Here is a 25,134-nt window from a genome sequence, read left to right on the forward strand (position 1 = left end):
CTCTGTCACCCACCCTCAGCATGCCCGTGGGCAAGTTACCACTCCACTCACTTTGCTAGGTTTTGACTTTCGTATCTGGAAAATGGGAGGGTAGGTCCAGGTGTTCCTTAAGGGCAATACTCGTTCAGACAGTCCAGAATTGTGGGTGACGTAAAAGCTACACAGCCACATAGCTCCAGGTGAAGCATCACCACGCTTAGAGACCATGAAAATGTACAAAGGATATTCTGGTGGGTGGGGTTTTTGCATACACTTGGGGCTAATTTGTGGCTCTGAGCTGGGCACACTTTGATTTCTTCCGCACCTGTGTGCTTACTTGAGGTGTGTGTCTGCTCCTCTTCGGGGTGTTGCTCTCTGTCCAGGAAGGAGATTTGTATCCTGGGAGGCCACTGGATTTTCCCAGCTGCTGCTTAGAAAGTGTGTTCTGACTTGAAGCAGCTCAAGCATCTTCTGGCCATGCCAGGAGCTTCCATCCTTTGAGGCTCACTGGGATAGCAGGGCCCCTGGCGCCTTGGGCATCTCTGCTGGAGTCTGGACACCAGTGAGCCAAAATATGGGGGCACTGGGAATATGTCTCTGAAACCAGAGACCAAGCAAGGAGCCTGCCTTGGAAATAGTGTCAGGAAGAAAGATGATTATATATGGCCCCTTAAATCCCATCCTTTCCTGTTCACCAAACAAGACTTCTGGATGGCCAAGGCGGCTCCTTCCAAAGAAGCCAAAAAGTACAGTTAGTCAAAGAGAGGCTTATGTCTCTACTGAAATCCAGCCATTCCAGGGAGAGGAAACACATATAACTGCATTAGTCATCTGCATCATCCTATGGAGGTGCATCATCTGATCCTTTCCCGAGGGAAAGTTTTTATTTTCAAAGAGGATGGGAAGAGAGGTTGGAAGAAGAAAGGGGAGGCACTGGACATCCCAAACTAATTCTGACTCCCTGACGCTTGCCAAGGCTAGACTGGACTTGGACACAGGCTTTTCTGCTTTGGGCCGGCACATTGAAGGGAATGATAAAAAAAAAAACTAGCTGCTGAGGCTACATTTCAGGTTGGTCTAAGAAATGTGGCCATCTTGGCCTATGGGATACCTTCAGAGGGACAGTGAACTGTTCCTGGTTGGTGTTGACCAGGCCACGGCCATGGCTACCCAGAAGCTCTTGGAGCCGGGCACTATGCACACGGACAACTATAGCACAAACTGAAGGGCTGGGAGAAGCCAGTGTGGTCCAGTCTGCCACAGAGGGTGCAGGCCTAGATGTGTTTTCAGAGGCATCTTTGATTTTTGGACCAGGCTGGCTGACCCTAGGTCTTGAATGACATCCTGGAAGGCAGGCCAGATCACACACCTTGACCTCTAACTGCCCTCCATTTGCACTCTCCTAAGAGAATGGAAGACTTTAGGATGGTCAAGGCAGTTCCCTCCCAACTCTATGACAAGGGTGATGCTGGGGAATGAAGCCAAGAAATTCCCGCACCCCCAGAAATGGCGTAGGACAATGGAGTCTGGTCTGTGGGCTTCTAGAAAAGATGATGTCATTCTGATGGAATAGGGCAGGAGAAGAAAGATGCTGACCTGAAATGGGTCCCTCAGACTCTGCCCGTAGCCATGTCTTAACCTCAACAGGCCGATCAGCCTAGATGACTTAGAGGTTCTGTGGCAGCCTTGCTCGACCCCTGACTTCAGGAGTTCATGACACTGTGTGCCACGTGTGGCCAGATGTGCCTGCTCACCTGAGCTCCCGCACTTCCAGCCTCTGTTCTTTCTAGAAGCCCGCTCACAAGAGAGACATCTTCTGGTTTTCGTCCTGACCCTGGCATCTCTGTGTGCTAAGCAAGAGGCCCAGCCTCATTGGATGGAAGGGGTACTTTGCAGTCCTGCTGTAATCTGGAGCTGCAGTGATTGGCTGGCAGCGGAAGGGCAGCAGAGACATCCCAGGGCTGTCCTGAGATTGGCTGCTTATCTAAGTAGGAGGGATTTATGGACCTGCTGCCTGCCTGGGGAGTAGAATCATGCCCTGCCATTGGCACGAGGAGAGTAGTGAGGGGCAGGGGAGAAACAGAACTATGACGGGGGTAAATCCAGAACGGTCCAGATGGGACAGACCCCTTGGAGACCCTGGGCCCCACACAGCCCACCTGGCTGTAGGACGAGACACTATAACCAAGTTACTGGTGCCTTTGGAGGCTTACCCTGTCCCTTGGTGGTCACTGTCCAGCTTTCTGCCAACATGCAGGCTGGGGCTGGGACATCCAGTGCACCCAGAAAGTAGGTGGCCTAAGTGTCCCGTTGTGCTCTCCTTTCAGGAGAGCTGCCTCCTCATGACCCCAGGGCAAGGAACTTTATTCCTGAGGAAGATTCCACCTTATGGTTTTTCAGAATCAGGTTCTGAGTGAATAAAGATCAAGCCCATATTTAAGATCACATACTATCTAATGGGTAACAGGGACAAGTTAACTCTCTGGGGGCCAGAAGGGCTGGTGAAATCAACATCCGAGGAAAGGACTTGCAGGATCATCTGGCCACCATCTCAGTAACATGCAGATCTGGACTGAGATCCCCAAGAAGTCACCACTCTTTTGTCCCAACTCAAGGAAAAGAGTGTTGGAACCAATAATCACTGTCCTATATCCCACTTTGGCGTATTGATTATTCAAGTGGGAATTAAAGTCCCACAAGGTCCTAGTCCCACATCCGTTGGCCTGACATCTGGTCCCAGGTGAAATAGGAGAAGAGGTTCTCTGTTTTACCTTGGAGTACTGGACCTCACCCTGTCCTTCATCCACCTATGGATGGTGGCCCTCTGGTCTCTCCACCCCAGCCCCAGCCCAGACCATCAGGCCAAGCTGGCTTCCTGCCCGCACCTGCTTAGAGACTTTGAGCCACGTCTTTTTCAGCCGGAAGATTGCGCTCCGGTTCATGGATGAGGTGATCTCCAGAACAGCATTGTAGTTGTGTAAGCAGCGGCATATGTCAGCCACGGCCACCCACTTCTCGATGGCGCTCACCCTCACATTGATGTCCTCATTGCGGATGATTTCTGAAGCAATCAAGTTACTGATCTTTAAGCCCATGCAATAAGATAAGAAAAAAGTAAAAGGAGTAAGTATTGTAAAGATGATAAATCCCCATTATTTGCAGATTAAATGATTGTCTGTTTGAAAATTCCTGGAAGAATGAATTGGAAAACTGCCAGAACAACCAACAGAGCTCATTAGGGTAGCTGGTTAAAGACTCAATATACAAAAATATATTTTTTAATATATTAACAATACCAATTAGAAAATACAATGAAAAAAGATACCATCTTCAAAATACCAGTGGGAATCTGTAAATTACCTGGGACCTGTAATGAGAACTATGTAGGATGCTACATGAAAAATAAATAAAAATACCTTTTATTACCAAAGGTAATAAAAGAATTGATTAATGAAGAAAAAGATTAGATTCCAAAATGGAAATGTAAATATGTCTTTTTTCAAAACTAACATACAAGTTTAATGCAATCCAATAAAACATGCAGTGGGAGTTATCTTGAAAACTTGACAAAGTAATTCTGAAGTTTATCCGGAAGAACAGAGAGTTAAGAAGAGCCAAGCTCTGAGGGAAACTCCCACCATACAGCTAAAGCTTGGATAAGACACACACGTGGGGGCATCCCTGGTCTCACATGCCCAAGGACTACTCTACCCCTGCACAGCAAACAATCACATACACACAAACAAACTAAATGTAGGCTGGACCTGGAGCAGCCAGCGGGTAGGAAGCTGGGGCCAAAACATCAGGGAGCTACAACCACAAGGAACTGCGGCAGCAGGAAATACTGGACCTCCCTGTACATTTCTTTGCAATTTCCTATGAATCAATAATTATTTAAAAATAAAAAGTACAAAAAACACGACTTGTTATTAAAAAAATAAAGGTGATTAAAGGACAGTTACCGATGAATATAAATTGTAGGGCTTTACCACCCAGAAATATTCTTCTTTAGAAAAATTTCTAAAGGATGTATATAAAGAAGAATGAATTATAAAACTATTTAAGAAGAGAAAACTACTGAAGAGAATCAGGGAGGAATGGTAGTACAAAATAGCACACATATTATAAGCCTTAATTAGATTGAAGTAGCATTTTTTTTTCCATAAAGAAAACACTGAATTCAAAACAGTTTTACATATGTTATATAACTTTTTTAAAGGAATAGAGTAGTCAAATCTTCCAGAGAAGAGAGAAAAAAGGAATACCTGTCAATTTATTCTATGAAGCCAGTACAATCTTGATACCAAAACCAAATACAGAAAATATAAGAAGGAAAAATTACACATCCATTTGTTTAATATAACATGAATATTTTAGATTTGTCCACGGAACACAAGGATGGTTGAATATTAGAGAAAACTCTGTAACTGTCATTCATCACATCAACAGATTTAAAGGAGAAAACCCATATGAACATCTCAATAGATGCAGAAAAAAATTTGATAAAATGCAGTATCTATTTATAGTAAAAACCATTATTAGCAAACAAGGAATAAGAAAAAGAATTTCTTGGGCTTCCCTGGTGGCGCAGTGGTTAAGAGTCTGCCTGCTGATGCAGGGGGCACAGGTTCGTGCCCCGGTCCGGGAAGATCCCACATGTCACGGAGCAGCTAGGCCCATGAGCCATGGCCGCTGAGCCTGCGCGTCTGGAGGCTGTGCTCCGTAACAGGAGAGGCCACAGCAGTGAGAGGCCCACGTACCGCAAAAAAAAAAAAAAAAAAAAAAGAAAAAGAAAAAGAAAAAGAATTTCTTTAACTTGATAAAGAAACAAACATTATCATAAGCAGGGAAATATTAGAAGCATTCTCTTTAAAACCAAGAACAAGATTCACTATTACCATTTCTGTTGAACACTGTCATAAAGGGCCAGGTCTGGAGGCACCCAGGGTGCAAGTGCATGAACCCGAGGGTGAACAGTCCCTTAAATTTTGCCCCCTGAGCACCTCGTTCAACTTACCCTAGTTCTAGCCCTGATACTGGAGATCCTAGCCAGTACCAATCAATAAGATAAAGAATTAAAGACAACAGGACTGGGAAACAGCAAAGACAAAACCAAACCAAACCCTGTGTCAGGGAGAGATTAAGAAACAGAGTTTCAGGCCATGAATATCACCTTCAAAGAGGTACACATGCTGTGTACCTGAAAACAAAGAAAGGTGGATTTTAACAGAGATGGCCAAATGCCAGGTAGTGATGAGGGTAGCCCTCTGGAGGTGGATTGTGTGGGTTCAAAGCAGGCTCTCCTGCTGATGACTGGGGGTGAAATTTAACTTCCTTGAGCCTCAGTTTCTTCATCCATAACAGAGAATTAGACAAAAATGAGAATAACAGGATTAAATGAGATGATGCTTACGAAACCCTTGGCATAGTGCTTGGCACATGGTCAGCATTCAATAAATGCTCACTTCATAGTCTCACCTTTTACTTATGTTGAGTCCTGGCCACACACTGGGGGAGGGGGTGGGAGAAGGAGGGACTTTCTTTTTTGGCCGTGCTGTGTGGCATGTGGGATCTTAGCTCCCCGACCGGGGATGGAACCCACACCCCGTGCATTGGAAGCGTGGAGTCTTAACCACTGGACTGCCAGGGAAGTCCCTGGAGAGGGACTCTTTTTGCTGCCTGGTGCTATGGTTGGACTTTTGGGTCAGGCGTCATCCGACTCAGGCCTTGTGTGTGTTTCCTGGGGCCTCGCCCACATCCATCGCTTCCTCTCTCCTGCTATACATCCCGCTCTCCATTCTGCGTCTGTGTTCCCTGTCGAGCTCCTCCCCTGAGCTGCAATACCTGGGTCCTCCTTGTTTCCTCCAGGCTGCCGAGGACCTTCCCAGGATGAGGGTCCGCCCCTGGCCGCCCTTGACATGATGCGGCCTTGACCAGGCGGTCAGGACAAGTGGACTCGCGTGCCTCCACTTCTGGCTGTCAAAAGCTCTTGTGTTGATGGTTAAATTCATCAAAAGAGGAATGAAGATGCTGAGTGCAAATGCCCTCAAGGCTGTCACAAGGCTGGGGGTGGACGGGTCCCTGTGGTTGCAGGGGTTGGAGCTTGGGTAAATGCGGGGAAGTTGCTGGGAGAGATTTCTTCCTTCTGGCTGGGGCTGTACAGCAGAGGAAGGCCACGAGCTACCAGACACTGGTCAGGAGACCTCAGGCATCTGCCCTTCAGAGTCTCGGTTTCTTTGTATCTAAAGTGTGATAACAGCCCCCATCTTTTAGGATGGGCGTGAGCTTTAAATGAAATTATCATGCCCATGAATCACAGAGCTGGAGAGGACCCAGGTAGTCTGGTTCTAGCCAGGTGTACAGCCTGTTTAGAGGGTCTCACCGAAGAGAAACCTGCAGAGAAAGGCACTGTACCTGCTCCCCTACCCTCATACTCACATCATTGAAATGCTTAGTGGTTTTCATGATATAAGGGGTCCTTTCATTCTTTTCCAGTTTCATCCATCCCTGTCCGAAGAACTCCCTGTAGGAAGTAAGGGAGAAATCCCAGGTGGATGAGGTTAGGTTTGCCTTGCTGATTTCTTTGCTTTGAGTTCTCTGCTTTTTGAAGTTGTCATTTCTGGGGAGTAACTTTCTGCAGAGCCCTCGAGAGGAAGGGACCCTGGGGTCAGGTCTAGCTCTGCCTCATACCAGCTGTGTGGCTTCGTGTAAGCCCTTGATATCTCAGGGCCTCAGTTTCCTCATCTGTGAAACGGGAATAGTGACAATACTTTTCTTACAGGGTTATTGTGAGGCTGAAATGAGATATGGTGCGATGGGCACATCAGATTTTGTTTTGGATCTTGTTTCTGAATGGGAGAGCTCCCGTTTTAAAGTCACCTTGCAGAAGCTGGTCTGTAGAACAGGGCGGACAGGCCACAAAAAAGGGCCAGATGGAAGTATAAAGGAGCTTGCAAGCCAAGCCAGCAGCGTGTTCTGGTAATGGTGACCTCATGGGACCACAGACCATCCAGGCCTCCAGGAGAAGCTCCTTATTTGATAGTGACTGTGAGAGTGACCTGGACAGAGTTCCATGGGCAGGAGGGAGCAATAACTACTGTCAGAAATAACTGCGGTCTCTACATGCAGGAGATGCGGCAGGTTTCTAAAATGTCGACACTCTCTGTCTAGGTGAGGTAGTGCCCCAGTCAGTGGGGGCCTCTGTGTGTGCCACGTGGGGCTACCTTTCTGGAAAGCAGAGATCAAAAGTCCTACAATGATTCATAACCTCAGAAGCGGTGATTCCAATTTCAGGAAACTATTCTAGGACAATTGTCAGAAATTCAGAGACATATTTAGTTACAAGGAGGTTTACCCCAGCTTTAAATATAAAAGTGAAACCTGGAAACAAGCCCACGGCTTAGTGCACTGCTGGGGAATACTGTGCACTTATTAAAAACGGTGTCTTTACAGATACCATTTTGATGTATCGTTAGGCGAATAAAGGGTGGTACAAAATTATGTAGGTGGTATAGTTACAACGAACAGCTGGGGGTGATTGACCACAGACCAGAGCAGGTAACAACCAGGCCTTGGGGCTGCTTCAAAGTCCAGAGAGTCCCCCCAGAGTCTGCTCCTGCACATGCATACACACCAACACACACTCATGCGTGTGTGCACATTTGCTCACATGTACATGTGTGCACATATGTGAGCACATACTCCTTTTCTAGACCTCCAGGAAAGGAGCGCCAAATTAGAGATGCTTCTGGAAAAGTGTGTGTGTGTGTGTGTGTGTGTGTGTGCGTGCACGCGCACGCGGGCACATGCATGTAGCTGGTAGGTAAGGATGGAACTTGGGGACAGGAAAGGGGATAGGGATCCTCTCTCATCCCTGCCGGCACATGCATTTTTGTTTCAAGCTGTGGAGAATCAATCCATGCAGCTCTGGAAATCTACTGCGCATGCTTCAGGGATGGGGATTCAGCCAAAGACGGTGCCCGAGGAGGAAGGGCGGGGTGTCTGGCACCTGCACCCACTCACTCATAAGGGATCTTCTTGAAGACCAGGTGGTCCAACAGGGTCAGCTGCTCCGCGATCTCCAGGGCTGAGTGGTTTTCAAAGGGCTCGGCCTTCACGCCTTCAGCCTGAGAGGAGCAAGGTCCCAGTTAGGCCCATGAGGGACACCTTCTGGCTTTTTGGCCACTTCTTGGAGGGCATCTCCACCTTGATTCTGGTGAGTGGGTGGGTCGGGCATGACTGGTGAGGCCCCCCGCTGGCAGACCTGCCGAGGGGAGATGAGGATGGGATGGAGAGGGCTGGGAGTCACTGTCTGTCGTGCCCCGTGTGTGTGTGTGTGTGTGTGTGTGTGTATGCGTGCATGTGCAGGCCTGTGCTGTGCTTCAGGGTCACTCGTTTGGTCATACTTGCCCCCAGAGCATGGACAAGACAACAGAGGCATCCAGAGATTAATGACTAGCCCAAGGCAATCAGCCAGAAACAGGCCGACTAAGGCCGGAACCCAGGCCATCTGACTCCAGGCTGTGATCTGTCTCTCCCTTCAGGTCCTGTCTGGGTCCACAACTGGCTCCATAAAATTTCTTTTTTTTTTTCTTTTTGGCTGTGCTGCGTGGTGTGCAGCTTGTAGGATTTGTGGGATCTTAGTTCCCCAACTGGGATTGAACCCGGGCCCTTGGCAGTGAGAGCGTGTAGCCCTAACCACTGGACCTCCAGGGAATTCCCCATAAAATTTCCTTTTAAACTTCATTAGCAGAGAAACACTCACCGGTGTGATTACCTCCTGGGACAGTGCCCCCATCCTGTGCCCAGAAGACAACTGTCTGCCTTAGTCCTGGGTACCATGCCCCTGCCCCCAGGGCCACCATGGACACCAGCTTTAAAGGTGACCACTACCTGACCCCCCCGATCAGGGGAAATCCTCAGGAAGCACTGGCGAGGGGGCCAGTGTCCCCACGGCAGGGATTAGACAAGAGGAGGCCCAGGGCACAAAGGCCTCTGGAAAGTCTGCTGGATCTGGGAGAGGCTGGAGGGAGCTAGAGAAAATAGGGGGAGGGGACAACTGTGCAGTCCTGGGAAGAGAGTCAGGACCAAGGATGCCCCTGTTCTCCCCCTTGGGGCCAACTGGGCTGTGTGGGAGGAGAGGGGCCAGCTACCCTGCCCAGAGGGCCCGGCCAGCCAGCTGAACCCCTGGAAGTTGCACTGATCACAAGGAAAGTGGGGTGACCCCCAATCAAGGGAACAAGTCCCCCCTCCTGGACGGAGTCTTTCCCTCCCACTTCTTGGCAAACAGTCATCCAGAACTGCCCTGCCAGGTCCTCGCGAGATACCAGAGACAGAAAAACCAGAAAACACGTCCCTGGCTTCAGGAGCTCCAGTCACAGGACCAGAGCAGGGACAGAGTGTGGGAAAGCCGAGGAAAGGGCTCCTACTCCAGCCCCTGCGTGGTGTGTGTGGTGTGTGTGTGTGTGTGTGTGTGGTGTGTGTGGTGTGTGTGTGTGGTGTGTGGTGTGCGTGTGTGTGGTGTGTGTGGTGTGTGTGTAGTGTGTGTGGTATGTGCGTGTGTGTGGTGTGTGTGTGTGGTGCGTGTGTGATGCGTGTGTGGTGTGTGCGTGTGTGTGGTGTGTGTGTCTGTGTGGTGTGTGTGTGTGGTGAGGGTCCCTGCATCCCCCCTGACACAGTTGCCCCAGGCCAGGAATGCCCTGTGCAGAAGCCCAGATGCAGGAGCCCGGATGTGAGGGACACGATGCCAACAGGGGATGACAAGTTCTCAGGAAGGCAGCAGAGACGTGGGGACGAGAGCAGCAGGTGCCACCTGGGACACCGTGTTACAGGGTCAGGAGCCTCATGGGGAGGAGCCCCCAGCCTCTGAAGCAGGGGCGACAGGCGGGGAGCTCAGCCCACTCCTGAAGGCCCAGGATGGCTGAACTGCCAGGACCAAGGGCTGGGCTGGGCCTGGGGAGTGGCCTGTGAGCCAGGGTGGGGTGGCCCAGTGGCCGGGGGCACTGAGCGCTGCGGAGAGGCCCAGCAGGAGGAGTGCCAGGCAAGGAGGAGGGGCGGCTCCCCCTGCTTCCTCCTGGCGTGGCCCGGTGAGGGCTGAGCCTGGCAGCAGAGGCTTGGAAAGCCGTCACAGCAGGAAGCCCTTCTGCCCTCTGGTGAGGCCGTGGGGCCTCCTCCACACTGGACGTGCCCCTTGCAGGCCCTCTGGCCTCTGGGAACCAGGTCAGGGCTGGGGGCAGTTCGGCGGGCAGTGCTTTGTTCTGGAAGAGCCTCAGCTCTTCATGAAGGAACAAGAGGCCCTCAGGCTCCTGAGGGGTAAACATTCCAGTCGGGCCCCTACTGGGAAACAAGAGCAGAGTGTAGCTGCTCCCCTGAGCTTCCCTGCGGGGGGGCACATGTGGCTTCCTGGGGTGCCAGCCCCTGCCTGCAGTGCTGCTCTAGGGGGCCAGGTGCAGGCAGGGTGCCAGTGTTCCATAGATGGCCTCACCCATCCCCCGAGCAGGGAGAACCAGCTCCAGGAGTCAGGAGAGGGGACAAGAGGGGAGCAGCGGGCTCAGAACCCAGAGGCCTAAGTCCTCACACTGGCTACTTGGGACAGAATGGACGTCACTCGGCCAGTTTGAGAAGCGAGCCAGCAGGGGCCGAGGGGCCCGCGCGGTCTCCGCCTCCGGGGAGGTCAGAGTTGGCCTTGAGCTTCCTTGGCTGCAGTGGTGGATGGCAGGGGCCTGGGGCCCTGGGGTGGCTCGTGGTGGCACGTCATCAACCTGGAAATAAAAGTGGGCCCAGCCAGGCCCTGGAAGCACACAGACCATCGTCCCCTTCCACCGCATGGAACGCTACCGTGAGCTCTGCCTGGGGTCCCCTCATTTCTAGGCAGGTGGCCAACTGCATCCTGTCCCCTCCAGGTGAGGCAGTGTGGCGTGTGCAGTGAGTTCTGAGTGCGAACACCAGCTCCGTCACTTAGCATAACCTGGCTGGGTCGCTCCCCCTACCCCTGCCTCAGCTGCCTCCTCTGGAAGGTGGAGATAATGATATAAACTTGCAGCACTATTGATAAGCGTCTTTAAGACTCTAGCACAGCTCCAGCGCATAGGGGCAGCTCATCCACTGAAGGCCTGACTTCTTACCCTCCTCCTTCCAGGGACAATGTGACCAGAGACAGTTGAGGGGTCAGGGGAGGGATGGGAGACAGAGGATGAAGAAAATGGAGGTGGTGGTGTTAGGGGTTGAATTCCACACCATCCAAAAAGAGATAAGCTGAAGTCCTAAACCCTGGTACCTGTGACTGACCTTATTTGGAAATAAGGTCTTTATAGATGTGCTCAGGTAAGATGAGGTCACTAAGAGTGGGCCTAATCCAGTATGACTGGTGTCTTTATAAGACGGGGAAGTTTGGACACAGGGACAGACATACACAGAGGGAAGAGGATGCAGGGACACCCAGGGAGAAGATGGCCATGTGATGATGGAGACAGAGATGGGAGATTCACTGCCACAAGCCAAGCAACGCCCAGGGCTACCAGACACCAGAAGAGGCCCGGAAGGATCCTCCCCTAGAACCTTTGGATGGAGCATGGCCCCAGCGACACCTTAATTTCAGACTTCTGGCCTCCAGAACTATGAGAGAATAAAATTCTGTTATTTTAAGTCACCAGTCTGGGGTATTTTGTTAGGGCAGCTCTAGGAAACCAATACAGGGGGTGACTGAGCTCCATCAAGGGGTCGTTGGGTGGGGATCCTGGGAGCCAGGAGACCAGGGAAGGACAGACTTGGCCAGCGAGCAAGAGGGCAGGCCTGGCTCACCATCTGTGTGAGCTCCTCCAGTGTGATCTGGCTGTCCCCTGGGTCGTCCTGGGTCAGAGTCCTATGGGACGAGAAAGCACAATGAGCCCCATGCGCTCAGTCCCCCCTGCCTTTGGGGCAGCACCCCACCCCCTGCCCCAGCACACACGGCCCCACGGTCTCAGTGCCCCCCATCTCTCTGTCTGTGCTCTGCCATTTCGTGCACCAGGAGCCCCCTTTCCCCTTTCTTGTCACTGACTTCTTGATGGGCTGTCTTCAGGATTCAGCTCCCTGACCCTCCTGGCTGGGCAAGGTCCCCACCTAGGGCTCCCTCAGCCCCCGGGCTTCCTGTGGTCTCAGCCTCAGGCTCCTCATGTTGGAACGGCTGTGTATGTGCCTGTCCCACCCTGCTAGACCCGCCGGGAGCCCCTGAGGGCAGAGTGGTATCCGATTTGTCCCTGTAGCTCTGGTACCCGGCACAGGGCTGGGCACGTGGTCCGTGCTCCTGCGTGCCTGTGGGATGATGGGGGGAAGGAGGGGAAGGAGCTTCAGGACTGGAGGATCAGAGAGGCCAGGAGGGGCTGGGAAGCCATCCAAACGGGAGAGACAGAGGATGGCGGGAGGCAGCAGTGTGGGGAGGTAGGACACCGTTGATGGGCAGCTGAGTACAGTCGAGTGGGTCCCAAGCAGTGGTGGGGAATGAGGGTGGACCCTCGGGGTCAGGCCAAAGTGCTGCACCCTCGTTCCGACAGCGATCGTGAATCCCAGGGATGGGCCTGAGAGCCAAGCTCGGGCTGGGGGGACACTCAGGAGGCTGCGGGGCCTGGTTGAGTCACTGGTGCTCTCCCTCCGAGGAAGCAGTGGCTCAGAGGAATCTCACCTGCAGACCCGCAGCTGGGGCTTGGTGGGTCCACCGTCCACACCAGGGCTGCCCAACAGCACAGCCGGCTCATTCCCCTGCACCCCGGCAGCAACCCAACAAGCTCCCTGACCGAGGGTGACTTTGGCCGATAGGCTCAAGGTCCTGGCACAGCCCTGCAAGCCTCCCGGGGACCAGGAAGAGGAGCCTGGGGGAGCTGGTGGCTGACTCTGTGCATGTGCGTGTGTGCGTGTGTACGTGTGCATGTGTGTGTGTGCGTATGCATACGTGTGCATGTGTGTGTGCATGTGTGTCTAGGGGGCAGGTACTGAAGGCAGGGAGGTGTGGAAGAGATTCTAGGACGCTGAGTCTGCAGGAACGATGGGGCCCCTAGCACAGGCCTTGGGAAAGCAAAGTGGATGGTCTGGCTGGAGGAAGACTGCAGACTGGGTTGTCGGCAGGAAAGTGGCTGCAAGTCTGGGTCAGAGACCATGACCGCAGGACAGAGAGGGGCAGCCAGAGCCAGGCAAGAGGTGAGGAGGTGAGGCCTGACCCCGAGCCCGTGCACCTGGGCAGGTCCGGAGGGCAGCCTGAGTCAGCAGGATGGGAGCGGTGGGTGGACTGGGGCCTGCGCCCGACACCCCTGAAAGACCTGCAGAGGCATCAGCATGATCTCACCACAGCCTCACCACAGCCCTGGAAGTGGGTGTTGTTCGCCCATTTTACAGAGGAGAAAAACGAGGTTCAGAGAAGGGGCTTGCCCAAGGTCACACAGCGAGTCACTGTCTGAGCCAGCAGGGCTTGGACGTGGGGCCACCTGACTTCTGACCTCCGTCAGGAGAGGCAGTCTGGGGCAGGAGGAAAAAGGACAGGTTTGGGGACAATATAACTCAATTCAACAGACATTCCCTGAGCACCTAGAAACAGGGGCTTGCCAGTGCTGTTCAACAGAACCCTCCTCAATGATGGGAATGTTCTTTATGCTGCCCAGTATGGAGGCACCAGCCACCTGTGGCTCGTGTGACCAAGGAGCTGAATTTTATTAATTAAGTTTTTTTTTTTTTTTCTTTTTTTTTTGGTGGTACGCGGGCCTCTCACTGTTGTGGCCTCTCCCGTTGCGGAGCACAGGCTCCGGACACGCAGGCTCAGCGGCCATGGCTCACGGGCCCAGCTGCTCTGCGGCATGTGGGATCTTCCTGGACCGGGGCATGAACCCGTGTCCCCTGCATCGGCAGGCGGACTCTCAACCACTGCGCCACCAGGGAAGCCCTAAGTTTTTTTAATGATATTCTTTTTTTTTTTTTTTTTGTCTGGGTAGCATGTGGGATCTTCCCCGACCAGGGATGGAACCCAAGCCCTCTGCAGTGAAAGCTCGGAGTCCTAACCACTGGACCTCCAGAAAGTCCCAGAACTGAATGTTAAATTTTATTTAATTTTAATTAATTGAGATTTCACACCTATATGTCGCTAGTGGCTACCACGCAGGACGGCATGGGCTAGATAGGTGTTCGCAGTGGGTGTGGATGGAGAAGCAGACACCCTTCTTGCCTCAAGGGGCTCAAGGCCTGACGGGGGCAGGCAGAGGGGAGAACAACACATGGATAGCCCACTCCAGAGCCTGGCTGCCCCGAGATCCTCCCAGCACACCTGCCTGAGGCAGTCCTTCGGCCTGGGACTGTCCCTCCTCGCCTCCCTGCCTCTGGCCAGCCGTCCGGAGGCCGAGGGCAGGGCCCCATCCCAGCAGGCCGACCTCAGCCCTTACCTGATGATGTTGGCAGCAGCCTTCCGCTCCTGGGTCAGGAGCTCTGGGTCGTGCATGACCTCCTCCAGGAAGCTGATCACCTTGCATTTGAGCTCGTCGTTGGTCTCAAAGTCCTGTGGGGAAGAAGGGAGGGCGGCTGTGGCTACTGTTCCAGCTGCCCTGGGGTGGTCCTGGCCCGGCCAGAGGAGGAGGCTGAGGGTTCGACTCCTGCCCACGGCAGGCTGCCCGCCTCATTCCCCTCTTCCCTAGCTGCCTGGCCGGGCGTCAGTGGAGCCTCCAGACCCAGAAGTAGAAGGCACTGGGCAAAATCAAGGACCATCCCTTGATCTTGACCGCTACACCCCTGGGCCAGGCTCTGGGAGGTATCCCTGCTGTAGACAGAGGTGGAGAGCAGAGGCCCCTTGTCCCCTGGAATGTCCTAGGTTCCCTTGTAGGGGATCTGTGCAGGCCCTCCCGAGAATATCAGGGTGGCTGGCTCCTGGGGTCAGTGGCCTCGGGTTCCCAGCAGCCCGTCCCGGGGTTAGTCCCACCCACCTGAGAGTGCTTGGAGACCCAGTGGCGGAGCACATTCAGGACACGATTGGTGGCCGCTCTGCGGATCACAAACTCCTTGTCTCCGTTCCTCTGGTCGGGGGGAAAGCCTGGCGGCACACGTGGCAGAGACAAGAGTGGGGACGCGAGGATAAGAAACAGCACTGGCCTCTAGTCCAGACTCAGGCCCCAGATCCGGGGAAGGCGGGCTGCCCCGCCTGGCTGCTGGCGGGTGGGCTATGGGCAGGGGATGAGAAAATATGTGACAACCATCCCAGGTTCTGACCAGTGAGACTGGATGTCACGACTTCTCTGTGGACACAGTCCATACACACCCGCCTCTCTCCCGGACCTCGGCACCTTTCAGGGGCTGCTGGAGGCGTCTGGCCGCCTCTCCAGACAGGGCCACACTGAATCAGAGCCCTCCGGGACCCCTTCTCTGCAGGACCAATGTCATAGCAGCGGGAGGTGGTGGGGATGGCCGAGCTGCCCGTGGGCAGTGGGCTTGACTCCGAGCAGAGGTTTGGAGTAGCAGAGAGGGTGGGTGGGGAGGAAGCCGCCTCCAGGCAGGAGGCTCGGCGCACAACAAGCCCTGGGGCAGCAGGCGCTCCACATTCGAAGGGGGACAAGCCCCTGGGGCCACGGCTGTCATCACCAGCCGTGAGCGATCCCCCGTACCTGCGCTAGCCAAGGACATCCTCCGGTACTTCTCCTTGTTTGGGGTGCCCTCGTTGGCGCCTGCAGTTGCTATGGCAAAGGCGGAGGCTGCTGACAGGGCGCTGCGGTTACTGTCCAGCTCGCGACAGGAGGTCATGACAACTCCATTATTATAAGAGAAGAGTGGGAACTCTGTGGAGACGGAACCGCTCGTCAGTTCTTCCTGGTCCAGCCCTCGGCTCAGGAAACCAGGGGTCCTGAGGCTAGAAGGGGCCCAGGACGGGCTGGCTGTGCTCACTGCACCCACGGCTTGTCAGGCGGTGGCCTGCGGGGTCTGTTCCCCTGCTGGGGTCCCCGGGAAGGGACACGCTCATGCCATGTCATGTCACCCTAGGGCTGCCTCAGAGTAGGGAAAGCCCCTGCCCCCCTCTGCTTCTCCTGCTGAGATGAGAAGCTCCCACCAACCCTTCGCCCCTTCCAGAGGGCTGCAGCTCCAAACCCTTTACCTCTTAGGCACGGCTGGGCACAGTCCTGCTTGAGGACAGCATCATGAGTTTTCTTTCCCTTTCAGTCTACTTGGAATGAACACATAACCTGTCCAGTGTCTGACATGGATAACTCATACTGACGGTCTCCCTGGCACGGTGGGGTGGAAAGAGCACGGCACTCCTAGTCCTCACCCCCCTGTACCAGCTGTGTGGCCTTGGGTAAATTATCTAACCTCTCTGAGTCAAAATAATTCTCTGGATAATAGGGATATGAACACCTGCTTCAAAAGGTGGATGTAAAGATGAAAGGAGTTAACACAGATGAAAGTACTTAGGATTGTGTGAAAAGCTGTATCTTATGGAATAACCCAAATGAATTTTTTGGCCGACCCAATATATATGCCATGGAATATCAATGCAATTAATAATAATCATTATTTTTTTTAGCAGTAATCGTAGCAGAATCTCACTCTAGAAACCTTAAGCTTCAGCTTGTAAATCTCTGGAGAGCAATCCATCCTTAGGAGAAAGTAACAGCACTTATGCAGTGAGGCGTAAATGACTGACTTTAAAACTCAAAGCTGATTTCTGGAATTTGGCTGTCTGTGAGATCTGCTTCCGTGTACCTGAGAGGCTGTGGTAGGCCTGCAGTGTGTCTGGGCAGTTTCTCTCTGCAGGTGGGTGACCCTGTGACTTACTGGGTCTCCTCAGAGGGCCTGGGGAGTTGGGGAGTTCGGGGTTCAGGCTGCACCTTGTATGTGGGACCAGGGGCTTCCATAAGCTTATGCCTCACCTTTGGGTACCCCTGTATGTGGGGAAGTGCTCTATGGGAACCAGAGACCCAGTGGCTCCCTGAGAACCCTCCAGGGTCATGAGTCTGATACTTGGGTGGGCATCACCACAACCTCTCGGAGACTTTTCCCTTAGATGAAAAAACAGGAATGCCCTGGCCCTGCTGCAAGGTGTCGGATATTATTAAAGAGCCTGGCCCAGAGCCTGACATGTAGCAGCAGCTCAGGAAACACCTTCTGAACCTGGATCTTTCCATGAATGAAGCCAAATGCTGGGCCTTCCTGCCCGTCTGCGTTGGATGGGTTAGGTAGTCTTGTCTGAGGTCAGGGGAGTGATTCTGCTGAGTTGAAGAGCAGGATTTTCCAGCCGGTGTTGCAGCCCCCGGGGTTGTGAAGTGCAGCTGAGTTCCTGCACTTAGGAGTCACTCATAAACCAGAAGGTGTGACCCCCACTGGCTTTTCCTCAGCCTGACCCGCCACCTTCTCCCCGCCTGGATGGCACATGTCCTCTGGAATTGACCTGTGGTTTCGGGTTGGTGGATTGTACCTGAGGAATTTTTGCTTTTCACCGATTTTGGTGTTGTTGGCGATTTGGTTGGTGATGTCTCAGTGTCACCTTCGTCACTCTGGTTTTGATCGTTATCTGACTCTTCCCTCATGGAGACTTCTGAGCCTGGGAGAAAAGAAGGAAACAATTTGATGTTTCTCAAATCATCAGTGACTTTTAAATGTGGGTCTAGAATTTAATGAAGCAAACGGAGTAGGTTTGGGATATACCTGTTGAGGACAGTTTAATAGCTTCATTTGCCACGGGGCCCCATCAGACCTTTTACTCGCTGATGGGCCTGTCAATCTCCAAGGTGGCTTTTGCTCTGCCAGGGCTCCTCAAACCTTAATGGTCACACCTGGGGATCTTGTTAGAATACAGATTCTGGTTCAGAGGTCTGGGGTGGGGCCCAAGAGAGGTGATGCCCACGAGGCTGGTCCACGGACCATACTTTGAGTAGCAAGGTACTACCCCACTCCCCACTTTTTTGGTGTGTGTGTGAAGCATCTTAGTTAGGGTGACCGTCTAGGATATAAAATCCTGCTTTATACCTCTTGTCCCATGCACCCGGTCACTATCAAAAGTGTCCTGGTTTGGGCAGTCCCCCTAAATCTTGGGAGACTCATGGTTTACACACTTCGGGGAAAGTGGATGAATTATATCAAAAGTCCAGCTCTGGCATGGTGAGATCTTGGTCAAAAACTCTTCACCTCTCTGGTCCTCAGTTTCCCCAACTAGAAAGTAAGTAGAGTTACACCTGACCTTTGTGAGAAGCCAAAGAAAGCTATAGGTCTTCTCTTTAGAAAAGAATGTCCATATGTGTGCATGCACAAACACACACACACACACACACACACACACACAAACTCTGGTGCACAGCTAGACAGGTTCAGGGTCGCCTGGATCACTGGTCAAGAAGCCCAGTATGAGGGGCTTCCCTGGTGGCACAGTGGTTAAAAATCCACCTGCCAATGCAAGAGACATGGGTTTGATCCCCAGTCCAGGAAGATCCTACATGCCACGGAGCAACTAAGCCTGTGTACCACAACTACTGAACCTGCGCTCTAGAGCCCGCGAGCCACAACTACTGAGCCTGTGCCTTAGAGCCCGCGAGCCACAACTACTGAGCCCGTGTGCCACAACTACTGAGCCTGCGCCCTAGAGCTTGCGAGCCACAACTACTGAAGCCCGCACGCCTAGAGCCTGTGCTCCGCAACAAGAGATGCCATGACAATGAGAAGCCCATGCACTGCAACGAAGAGTAGCCCCCGCTCGCCGCAACTGGAGAAAGCCCAAGCGCAGCAACAAAGACCCAACGCAGCCAAAAAATAAATAAATAAAATAAATAAAATTTTTTTTTAATTAAAAAAAAAAACACGAAGCCCGGTGTATGATGACTTCTCAGGACTGTCTCGCATCACATTTTATCCCGCGCCAGGCCTGGACCCACTGCAGGTTGTGGCAGATGGAGTTCTGTGCCCCTTGACATTGCCCTGCCAGGGATTCCATCCTTCGCTCCTGCGGGACGGCATCTGGGGCTCTCTGGTCGGCTGTTACATTGGTTACTGACTTTCGGCTGCGCATGTCCCCTATTTACTGTATGCGCCACAGTAAATGTCACTTGGTACCAGAAGCTCCTGGGGGCTTTACCCCACCCCGGCTTTGCCTTCTGCTGGTGGCCCTGCTGACTTCCCTCTTCTCAACTCAGAGGACAGAACTTCCAACCATCTTAAAATTTTTTTCAAAGGCCTCCTCCTCAAAGGCTGGGGCTTCCATCCAGCCCAGGGTTGTGTGTTCGTGTGTGTACACGCACGTGTGTAGGTATGTATGCACATGTGTGCTAACCAAGACAAGGCTGGTGTCACCCAGGATGTGGGCTGACCCAACCTAAGACACAGCCAGACAACCCTCCCAACAAATGCCATTCTAGAATGGTCGGGCTTCTGAGAGCAGGGAGGGCCCAGCCTGCCCGGCATCACCTCCGGCCACTGCCCCACACCCAGTGTTCCAGGTGTGCTGGGTTTCACGGTGTTGCCTAAACACACAATGCTTTTCCTTGCTTCTCAGTCTTGCCCACTCCATTCCCTTTGTCTAGAATGTTCTCCCTTCCTCCTGGTGACAAATCTAGATCTAATAGGTCCTCCAGGAAGCCTTCTCAGACTCTCCCGATGGCATCCCCACTCCATGCTTGGGGTCCCTCGAGCATCCCTCTAACACCACATGCATCAGGCACCCATGTTTCCATGTCTGGTCCTGCTCCTCAGCCACACTGTGAATCCTGGGCTGCAGGAGCCCCATCTGATGCCCTCTTCTCTCCTAGGCCCTGACTGGGGCCTGGCCCAGGACATGTCCACTGCAGAGATGGACAGATACAAGGATGCAAGAGGAAATTGTCATCAGGGCAGCGGGAGGGACACTCATCCCACTTCCTGGGCATCTCTGCCTGCCTGTCCCCCGCCCAGTCTCTGCACTGCCACCACCATCTGGCCAGGACCCCTCAGCCTCCCGGTGGGGCTGGGCCAGCCTCATTGGGCCCGTGAGCAAGGGGGCAGCTTGGCCCTCGCATCCACTCACTCTGCTTGCTGGGAGCTGAGGATTCTTCGAGCTTCTCAGCGTTCATATCGCCCTCATCTGGAATCTTGCTGGCGAAGCTGCTGGCCACGTAGAGCTTGCTGGTGTCCAGCGTGGCCTTGCTGAAGGGCGACATGGCCGAGTACATGCTGGTGTAGCCGTTGGAGTTGCAGCTGAGGGCGGCCAGGTCCAGGGCCTTGCCGCCCGTGATGATGGGGATGTTTAGGGAGAGCTTCCGCCGGCGGCTCGGGGATGACGTCTTGGTGATGGACAGGGGTGGGGGTGAGGAGAACTTGCGGGTGGCGCGTGGCGACTTGGGGGGGTCACCGTACAGGAGCTTGTTGTTCTGGCCACTGGCGAACAAGAGCTCCAATGACCTGTGGGGAGGGCCAGGGAGGGGATGAAAACAAATGGTCAGTGTAGGCCTGGCTGCCGGCCCAGGCCTGGGGGTCCCCCGTCTCCTGGGAGGCTCAGTGGTGCACCAACGGCTCCCTCATCCTCATGCTCCCTGACTGCCGGGCTGGTCCTCTGAGTGGGCAGGTTTGAGAGAAGGCCACGCCAAAGGGGCCGGGTAGTTAAATGGTCTGTGCCCAGGTGTCTATAGGCCCAAGTGTCCTGTTCCGGGAGGGGGACAGGGACTTTGGTGGCGCGGTAGGTCTGCCTGATGCTCCCTGATTTTTTTCTTTTTTTTTGCGGTACGCGGGCCTCTCACTGCCGTGGCCTCTCCCATTGCGGAGCACAGGCTCCGGACGTGCAGGGCCAGCAGCCATGGCTCACGGGCCCAGCTGCTCCGCGGCATGTGGGATCTTCCCAGACCGGGTCACGAACCCGTGTCCCCTGCATCGGCAGGCGGACTCTCAACCACTGCGCCACCAGGGAAGCCCGATGCTCCATCTTTGTATCCCTGTGGTGACAGCGGCTGACCTGTGATGCTGTGGGTCTTCCTGACCTGCAGGCTTCTGAGAAACCTCTCTCTGTCCCCTGCACGGGCTCGGTGTCACCAACACCTCTGATGTCCTCCTCACCCAGTTCCAGAGAGCTTATGGATGAAGCTGAGACTCAGAGATGGGAAATGACTCATTTGATGCCTCCTGACTCTAAACCCAGTGCCCTTTCCATGCAACCTGGGCGCTTGATCAGCCTCAGGTGTAAACTTGGGGGGCAGGAGGCTCCCCGAAGCCCTGGCCATGCTCCTACCATCTGCAGGCAGGGCCCATAGCTCAGGGCCAGGTTGGGAACAGGTGATACATACGTGATAACACAAACAGCAGCTCGCGTGCACCAAATGTATTCAGCATGGGACAGACCTCATCTCTTAATCCTCACGGTTGCCCCTGGGGGAAGGTGCTCGTATTCCCATTTCACAGACAGGAAACAGGCTCAGAGAGGTGAAGGAATTTGGTCAAGGCGGTAGGGCTGAGGGCAGGGATCTGAACCTGCCTCTTCCCACTACAGGCTCTGCCTGCGGGGGTGACCTGCTGGATCCCTCAGGAATGACCTCGATTGCTTTTCAGGCGTGACTCCATCCTGGATGGGGCAGTTTTTCCTGCTCTCTCAGAGCCCTGGGAAGCCGGCTGCTGAGGTTTAGCAGGTGAACTGCAGCACTGGGGGGGATGGGGACAGGGAGGGGCTGGGGGAGGGGACGCAGGTGTACTCTGGGCAGCTGGCCTGTGCTGGCAGCAGAGGCGTGGGGCGGGGCAGGGGGATGGTTAGAGTCTGCAGGCCTCCCTGCCCCCACCTTGTATCCTGGGCTCCCATTTGGGACCAGCCCGGCCCCCAGGCGGCCGTGGGAGTTGGTGTGGCTCAGGACCTCTGCTCCAGGCAGCGCTAGAGCCGAGGCCCCAGCCCCAGTCTCACCTGGGGTGGGGGGTGGGGGGTTGGGAGAGGACTCAGCGTGTCCAAGGCGGAGGTTCCGGCAGAAAAGGAAAGCACCAGTGGGCCTTCCTCCTTTCCTGGCAGGCCCCTCCTGGAGCCCTGAGGTTGATCAGGGTCCCTGAACTTGACCTACTGCTGGGTAGCCTCAGGCAGGTCCTTCATTCCTCTGTGCCTCACTTTCCCCTCTGCTGGGTGAGGATTGATAGCCACCTTCCTCAGCCATCTCAAACTGGGCTGTGGGTAGGGTCTTGCTGGGTTTGACCTGCCCCCCTGGTGCCTCGTCGGTACCACCCTTGGCTGGGTAATCATCTGGCGAGATGGGGGTAAAGGTCTTTGTTCACTAAGCTGGGTCCCCAGCAGTTGGACTGGTAAATGTTGAAGTTCTGAGGCTGGCTCTTTGGGCTGGCCCCGGGTCTCGGCCAGTCTAGCGCCTGACCCTGCCGTGTGGGATGTGCCTGCCCTTAGAATTCTAACCTGGCAGGGACCCTGGGTTCACAGTGACCCCACCAGGCCCCTCAAAGCTTGGCCGGGCTGGGGGTGGGCAGCTGAAGGCTGGTTAAAGCAGGGACGTGAGGAGGACAGGTGGGAAAGGAATGTAAGGGGGGCACCTCCACCCTGCCTGTACCCAGACTCAGACAGGGGTGGCCATGTGGGCTCAACGAGACCAGGGCCCTGGGTTCAAGTTCCCATTTTGTCACAGACTTCCAGGAGCCCTGGGGCAAGCCTCCTGACCTTTCTGGTCCCAGTTGGCCCCCCACAGGGCTGAGCTGTGACAACGCAGATGGAAAAGATGGCCTTGAAGCCAAGGCTAAGGTGGCCAGCCCTCCATAGGTGGAAAACCACCCCAAGTGTGCAAACAGGGACACTCTCTCTCTCTTCTTCAGAGCAGGACGTGGTCAAAGCAGAGAGGGGATAAGATTCTCCCTCTGCCTCTTTCTCTCCCTCCCTTCTTCCCTTGACTCCGCCCCTCCTCTTTGTTTTCCTTTCTTAAATGGGGAAGGTGGGGAAACCCTGTCCTGTGGAGGAGGCAACCCCCCCAAAACTCTACCCCACCCCAGAAGCCCAGGGTGGGAGATGGAGAAAGCTGGGGCTGAGCAGGAGTGTCAGGCAGGTCAGCCCTCCCCCACCTCTTTGCAAAGGGCGGGCTTGGTTCCCGGGGCAGGGGGGCCCCTCATCCCCCCAACTCAGGTTCCAGCCCGCTGCCGAGCTCGGTCTCCCTCCTGGGCCCAGAAGCTCTGCGGGTCGGCCCGGGAGGAGGAGGCCTGCCCACCTGGCGGGGATGGCGCTGATGGGCTTCCTGTAGATGGTGATGAGCTTGTCCAGGACCACGACGGCGGTGGTGAAGACGCGATAGGAGTGCAGGAAGGTGTTGAGGAAGTCGATGCTCAGGAAGCGCAGGTCCGTCAGCCTCTCCAACAGCCGCTCCACGCTGGCATACCGGATCTGCAGCACTTTGCAGGAGTTCATGGTTTTGCTGAAGCGAATGTCCACGTCATCACAATATAAGGAGGCATCGGACCTGAGGAGGGAGGAGGGACCGAGAAAGCACTTGGGTCTGAAGGTGTCTGAGTCCGTGGCTGTCTCCCCGACTGGGCTGCGAGCTCCCCGAGGGCTGGACCACGGCACACCCATCACTGTCTCCCCAGCGCACCAACAGCCAAGGATGGAGGGACTGATGAAGGACAGGGTGGCTTGTGACTTGAGCAAGGAAAGCTTTGGAAGACTGACATTGAGGAAAAATGCGCTGCAACTTCTTTTTCCCAGTAATACCTGAAGACCTGACATTATAAAACTCTTAGAAATGCTGGATGAAATATAACAAACTTAAAAATAATGCGCTGTCACGTACACAAGTTATGAAGAAAATCCGTTCACACAAAAGCATGGACACATATATTCAGAGCAGCGTTATTCATAATTGCCCAAAAGTGGAAACAACCCAAATATCTATGAACTGATGAAAGGATAAACAGAATGTGATCTATCCATACAATGGAATACTATTCAGCCATAAAAAGGAATGAAATACTGATATATGCTACAACATGGATGACTCCTGAAAACATGCTAGGTGAAAGAACATAGTCACAAAAGTCCACACATTGTAGGATTTCATTTATATGAAATATCCACAAGAGCCAAATCTACAGACACAGAAAGTAGAGTGGTGGCTGCCAGGGGGTAGAAATAGGGGGGAATTGGAAGTGACTGCTAATATGCATGGGGTTTCTTTTTGGGGTGATGGAAATATTCTGGAATTAGACAGTGGTGATGGTTGCACAACACAGTGAATATGCTAAAATCCACTGAATTGTACACTTTCAAATGGTGAGTTTTATGTTATATGAATTATATCTCAATAAAAAAAAAAACAACTAGGGGCAAAAAATATACGGGAAATTTCCAGGGGCCAAAAATGAAGCGAAATTTGGAAACGAGTTGATGCTTTAGCTGCCTTTAGGGCATCTGTTGCTCTTGGAAACCAAGTGCCTTGGTTTCAACAGAGAAGTAGACCAGGCCTGGGCCTGCGGGCGGAGGGAGTTGGAGTGAGACCCCCATGTAAAGCTGGGACCCTTGAAGGGTTATAGGCTCAGTGAAAGGTGGCCTAGAAATATCTACCCACCAGGAAAGGAAGATTGTAAGTTTTCTGTTTTAGCCCAGGCTGTGAGGGGGCAGCATGGGGAGAGTATCAAGCTCCCTTGAGAGTGTATTATTTGCCCTTCCAGTGGTTTTGGAAGACAAATACCTACTACCTCTTGGGGCAACTGGTGGAAACAAATGCAAGACCTTTCTGGAAGGGCATCTGTCAACCAGGCTCTACAAGACATTCAAAGATAAAGCCCCCACTGAAAATGAGCTCACAATCCAAAATTAAAAACTACATGAGCAAGTGTCAGCAGATATGACAAACAGCTTAATTCAATCCCCAAGGGTCTAATTTTTTTTCTAAGTCTAAAAGTCCTACACATTTTTGTTACTAGCTGCTCCTGCTGCCAGCAACCTGCTGACATCTCTCCTCCCTTAGTTATGAAGAGCTACAAAGGGTGAAGCTGCGACGGTCATTCATTATAAACCTCCGGCCCCTGTGCCAAGGCGGGGCAGAATTCTTAGCAGCTTATTCAACCTTCTCAGTCTTTGTAGGGGGAGGTTATCTCCTCCTTGACCTCACCTCGGTTGCTTCTTAAAGTATTAGGGTCAATTAACATAGCCTACGTTACATCAGCTGGACTAAAAGGGAAACCCTCAGGGCTGAGCAGTCATCCTGGATTAGATCTATCAAAGTCCTTCATCCCTGG

At 53.5% G+C, this 25,134-nt stretch overlaps 1 protein-coding gene across 1 annotated transcript in view; it reads right to left on the bottom strand.

The window, feature by feature from the left end:
• The window catches only part of RASGRF1 (Ras protein specific guanine nucleotide releasing factor 1), a 104,917-nt gene that overhangs the window by 12,692 nt on the left and 67,091 nt on the right, over nt 1-25,134 (bottom strand). Inside the window, exons 14-23 of the mRNA XM_081229514.1 lie at nt 23,109-23,357; nt 19,967-20,340; nt 17,393-17,518; nt 15,588-15,758; nt 14,913-15,019; nt 14,379-14,491; nt 11,779-11,839; nt 8,002-8,105; nt 6,418-6,502; nt 2,865-3,062 (exon numbers count right to left, since the gene is read on the bottom strand). Coding sequence (XP_081085640.1) covers nt 2,865-3,062; nt 6,418-6,502; nt 8,002-8,105; nt 11,779-11,839; nt 14,379-14,491; nt 14,913-15,019; nt 15,588-15,758; nt 17,393-17,518; nt 19,967-20,340; nt 23,109-23,357 — 1,588 coding nt within the window. The remainder of the gene's footprint in view (nt 1-2,864; nt 3,063-6,417; nt 6,503-8,001; nt 8,106-11,778; nt 11,840-14,378; nt 14,492-14,912; nt 15,020-15,587; nt 15,759-17,392; nt 17,519-19,966; nt 20,341-23,108; nt 23,358-25,134) is intronic.

This window comes from Mesoplodon bidens (assembly GCF_964165515.1).
Source record: "Mesoplodon bidens genome assembly, chromosome: 3".
Lineage (NCBI taxonomy): Eukaryota > Metazoa > Chordata > Mammalia > Artiodactyla > Ziphiidae > Mesoplodon > Mesoplodon bidens.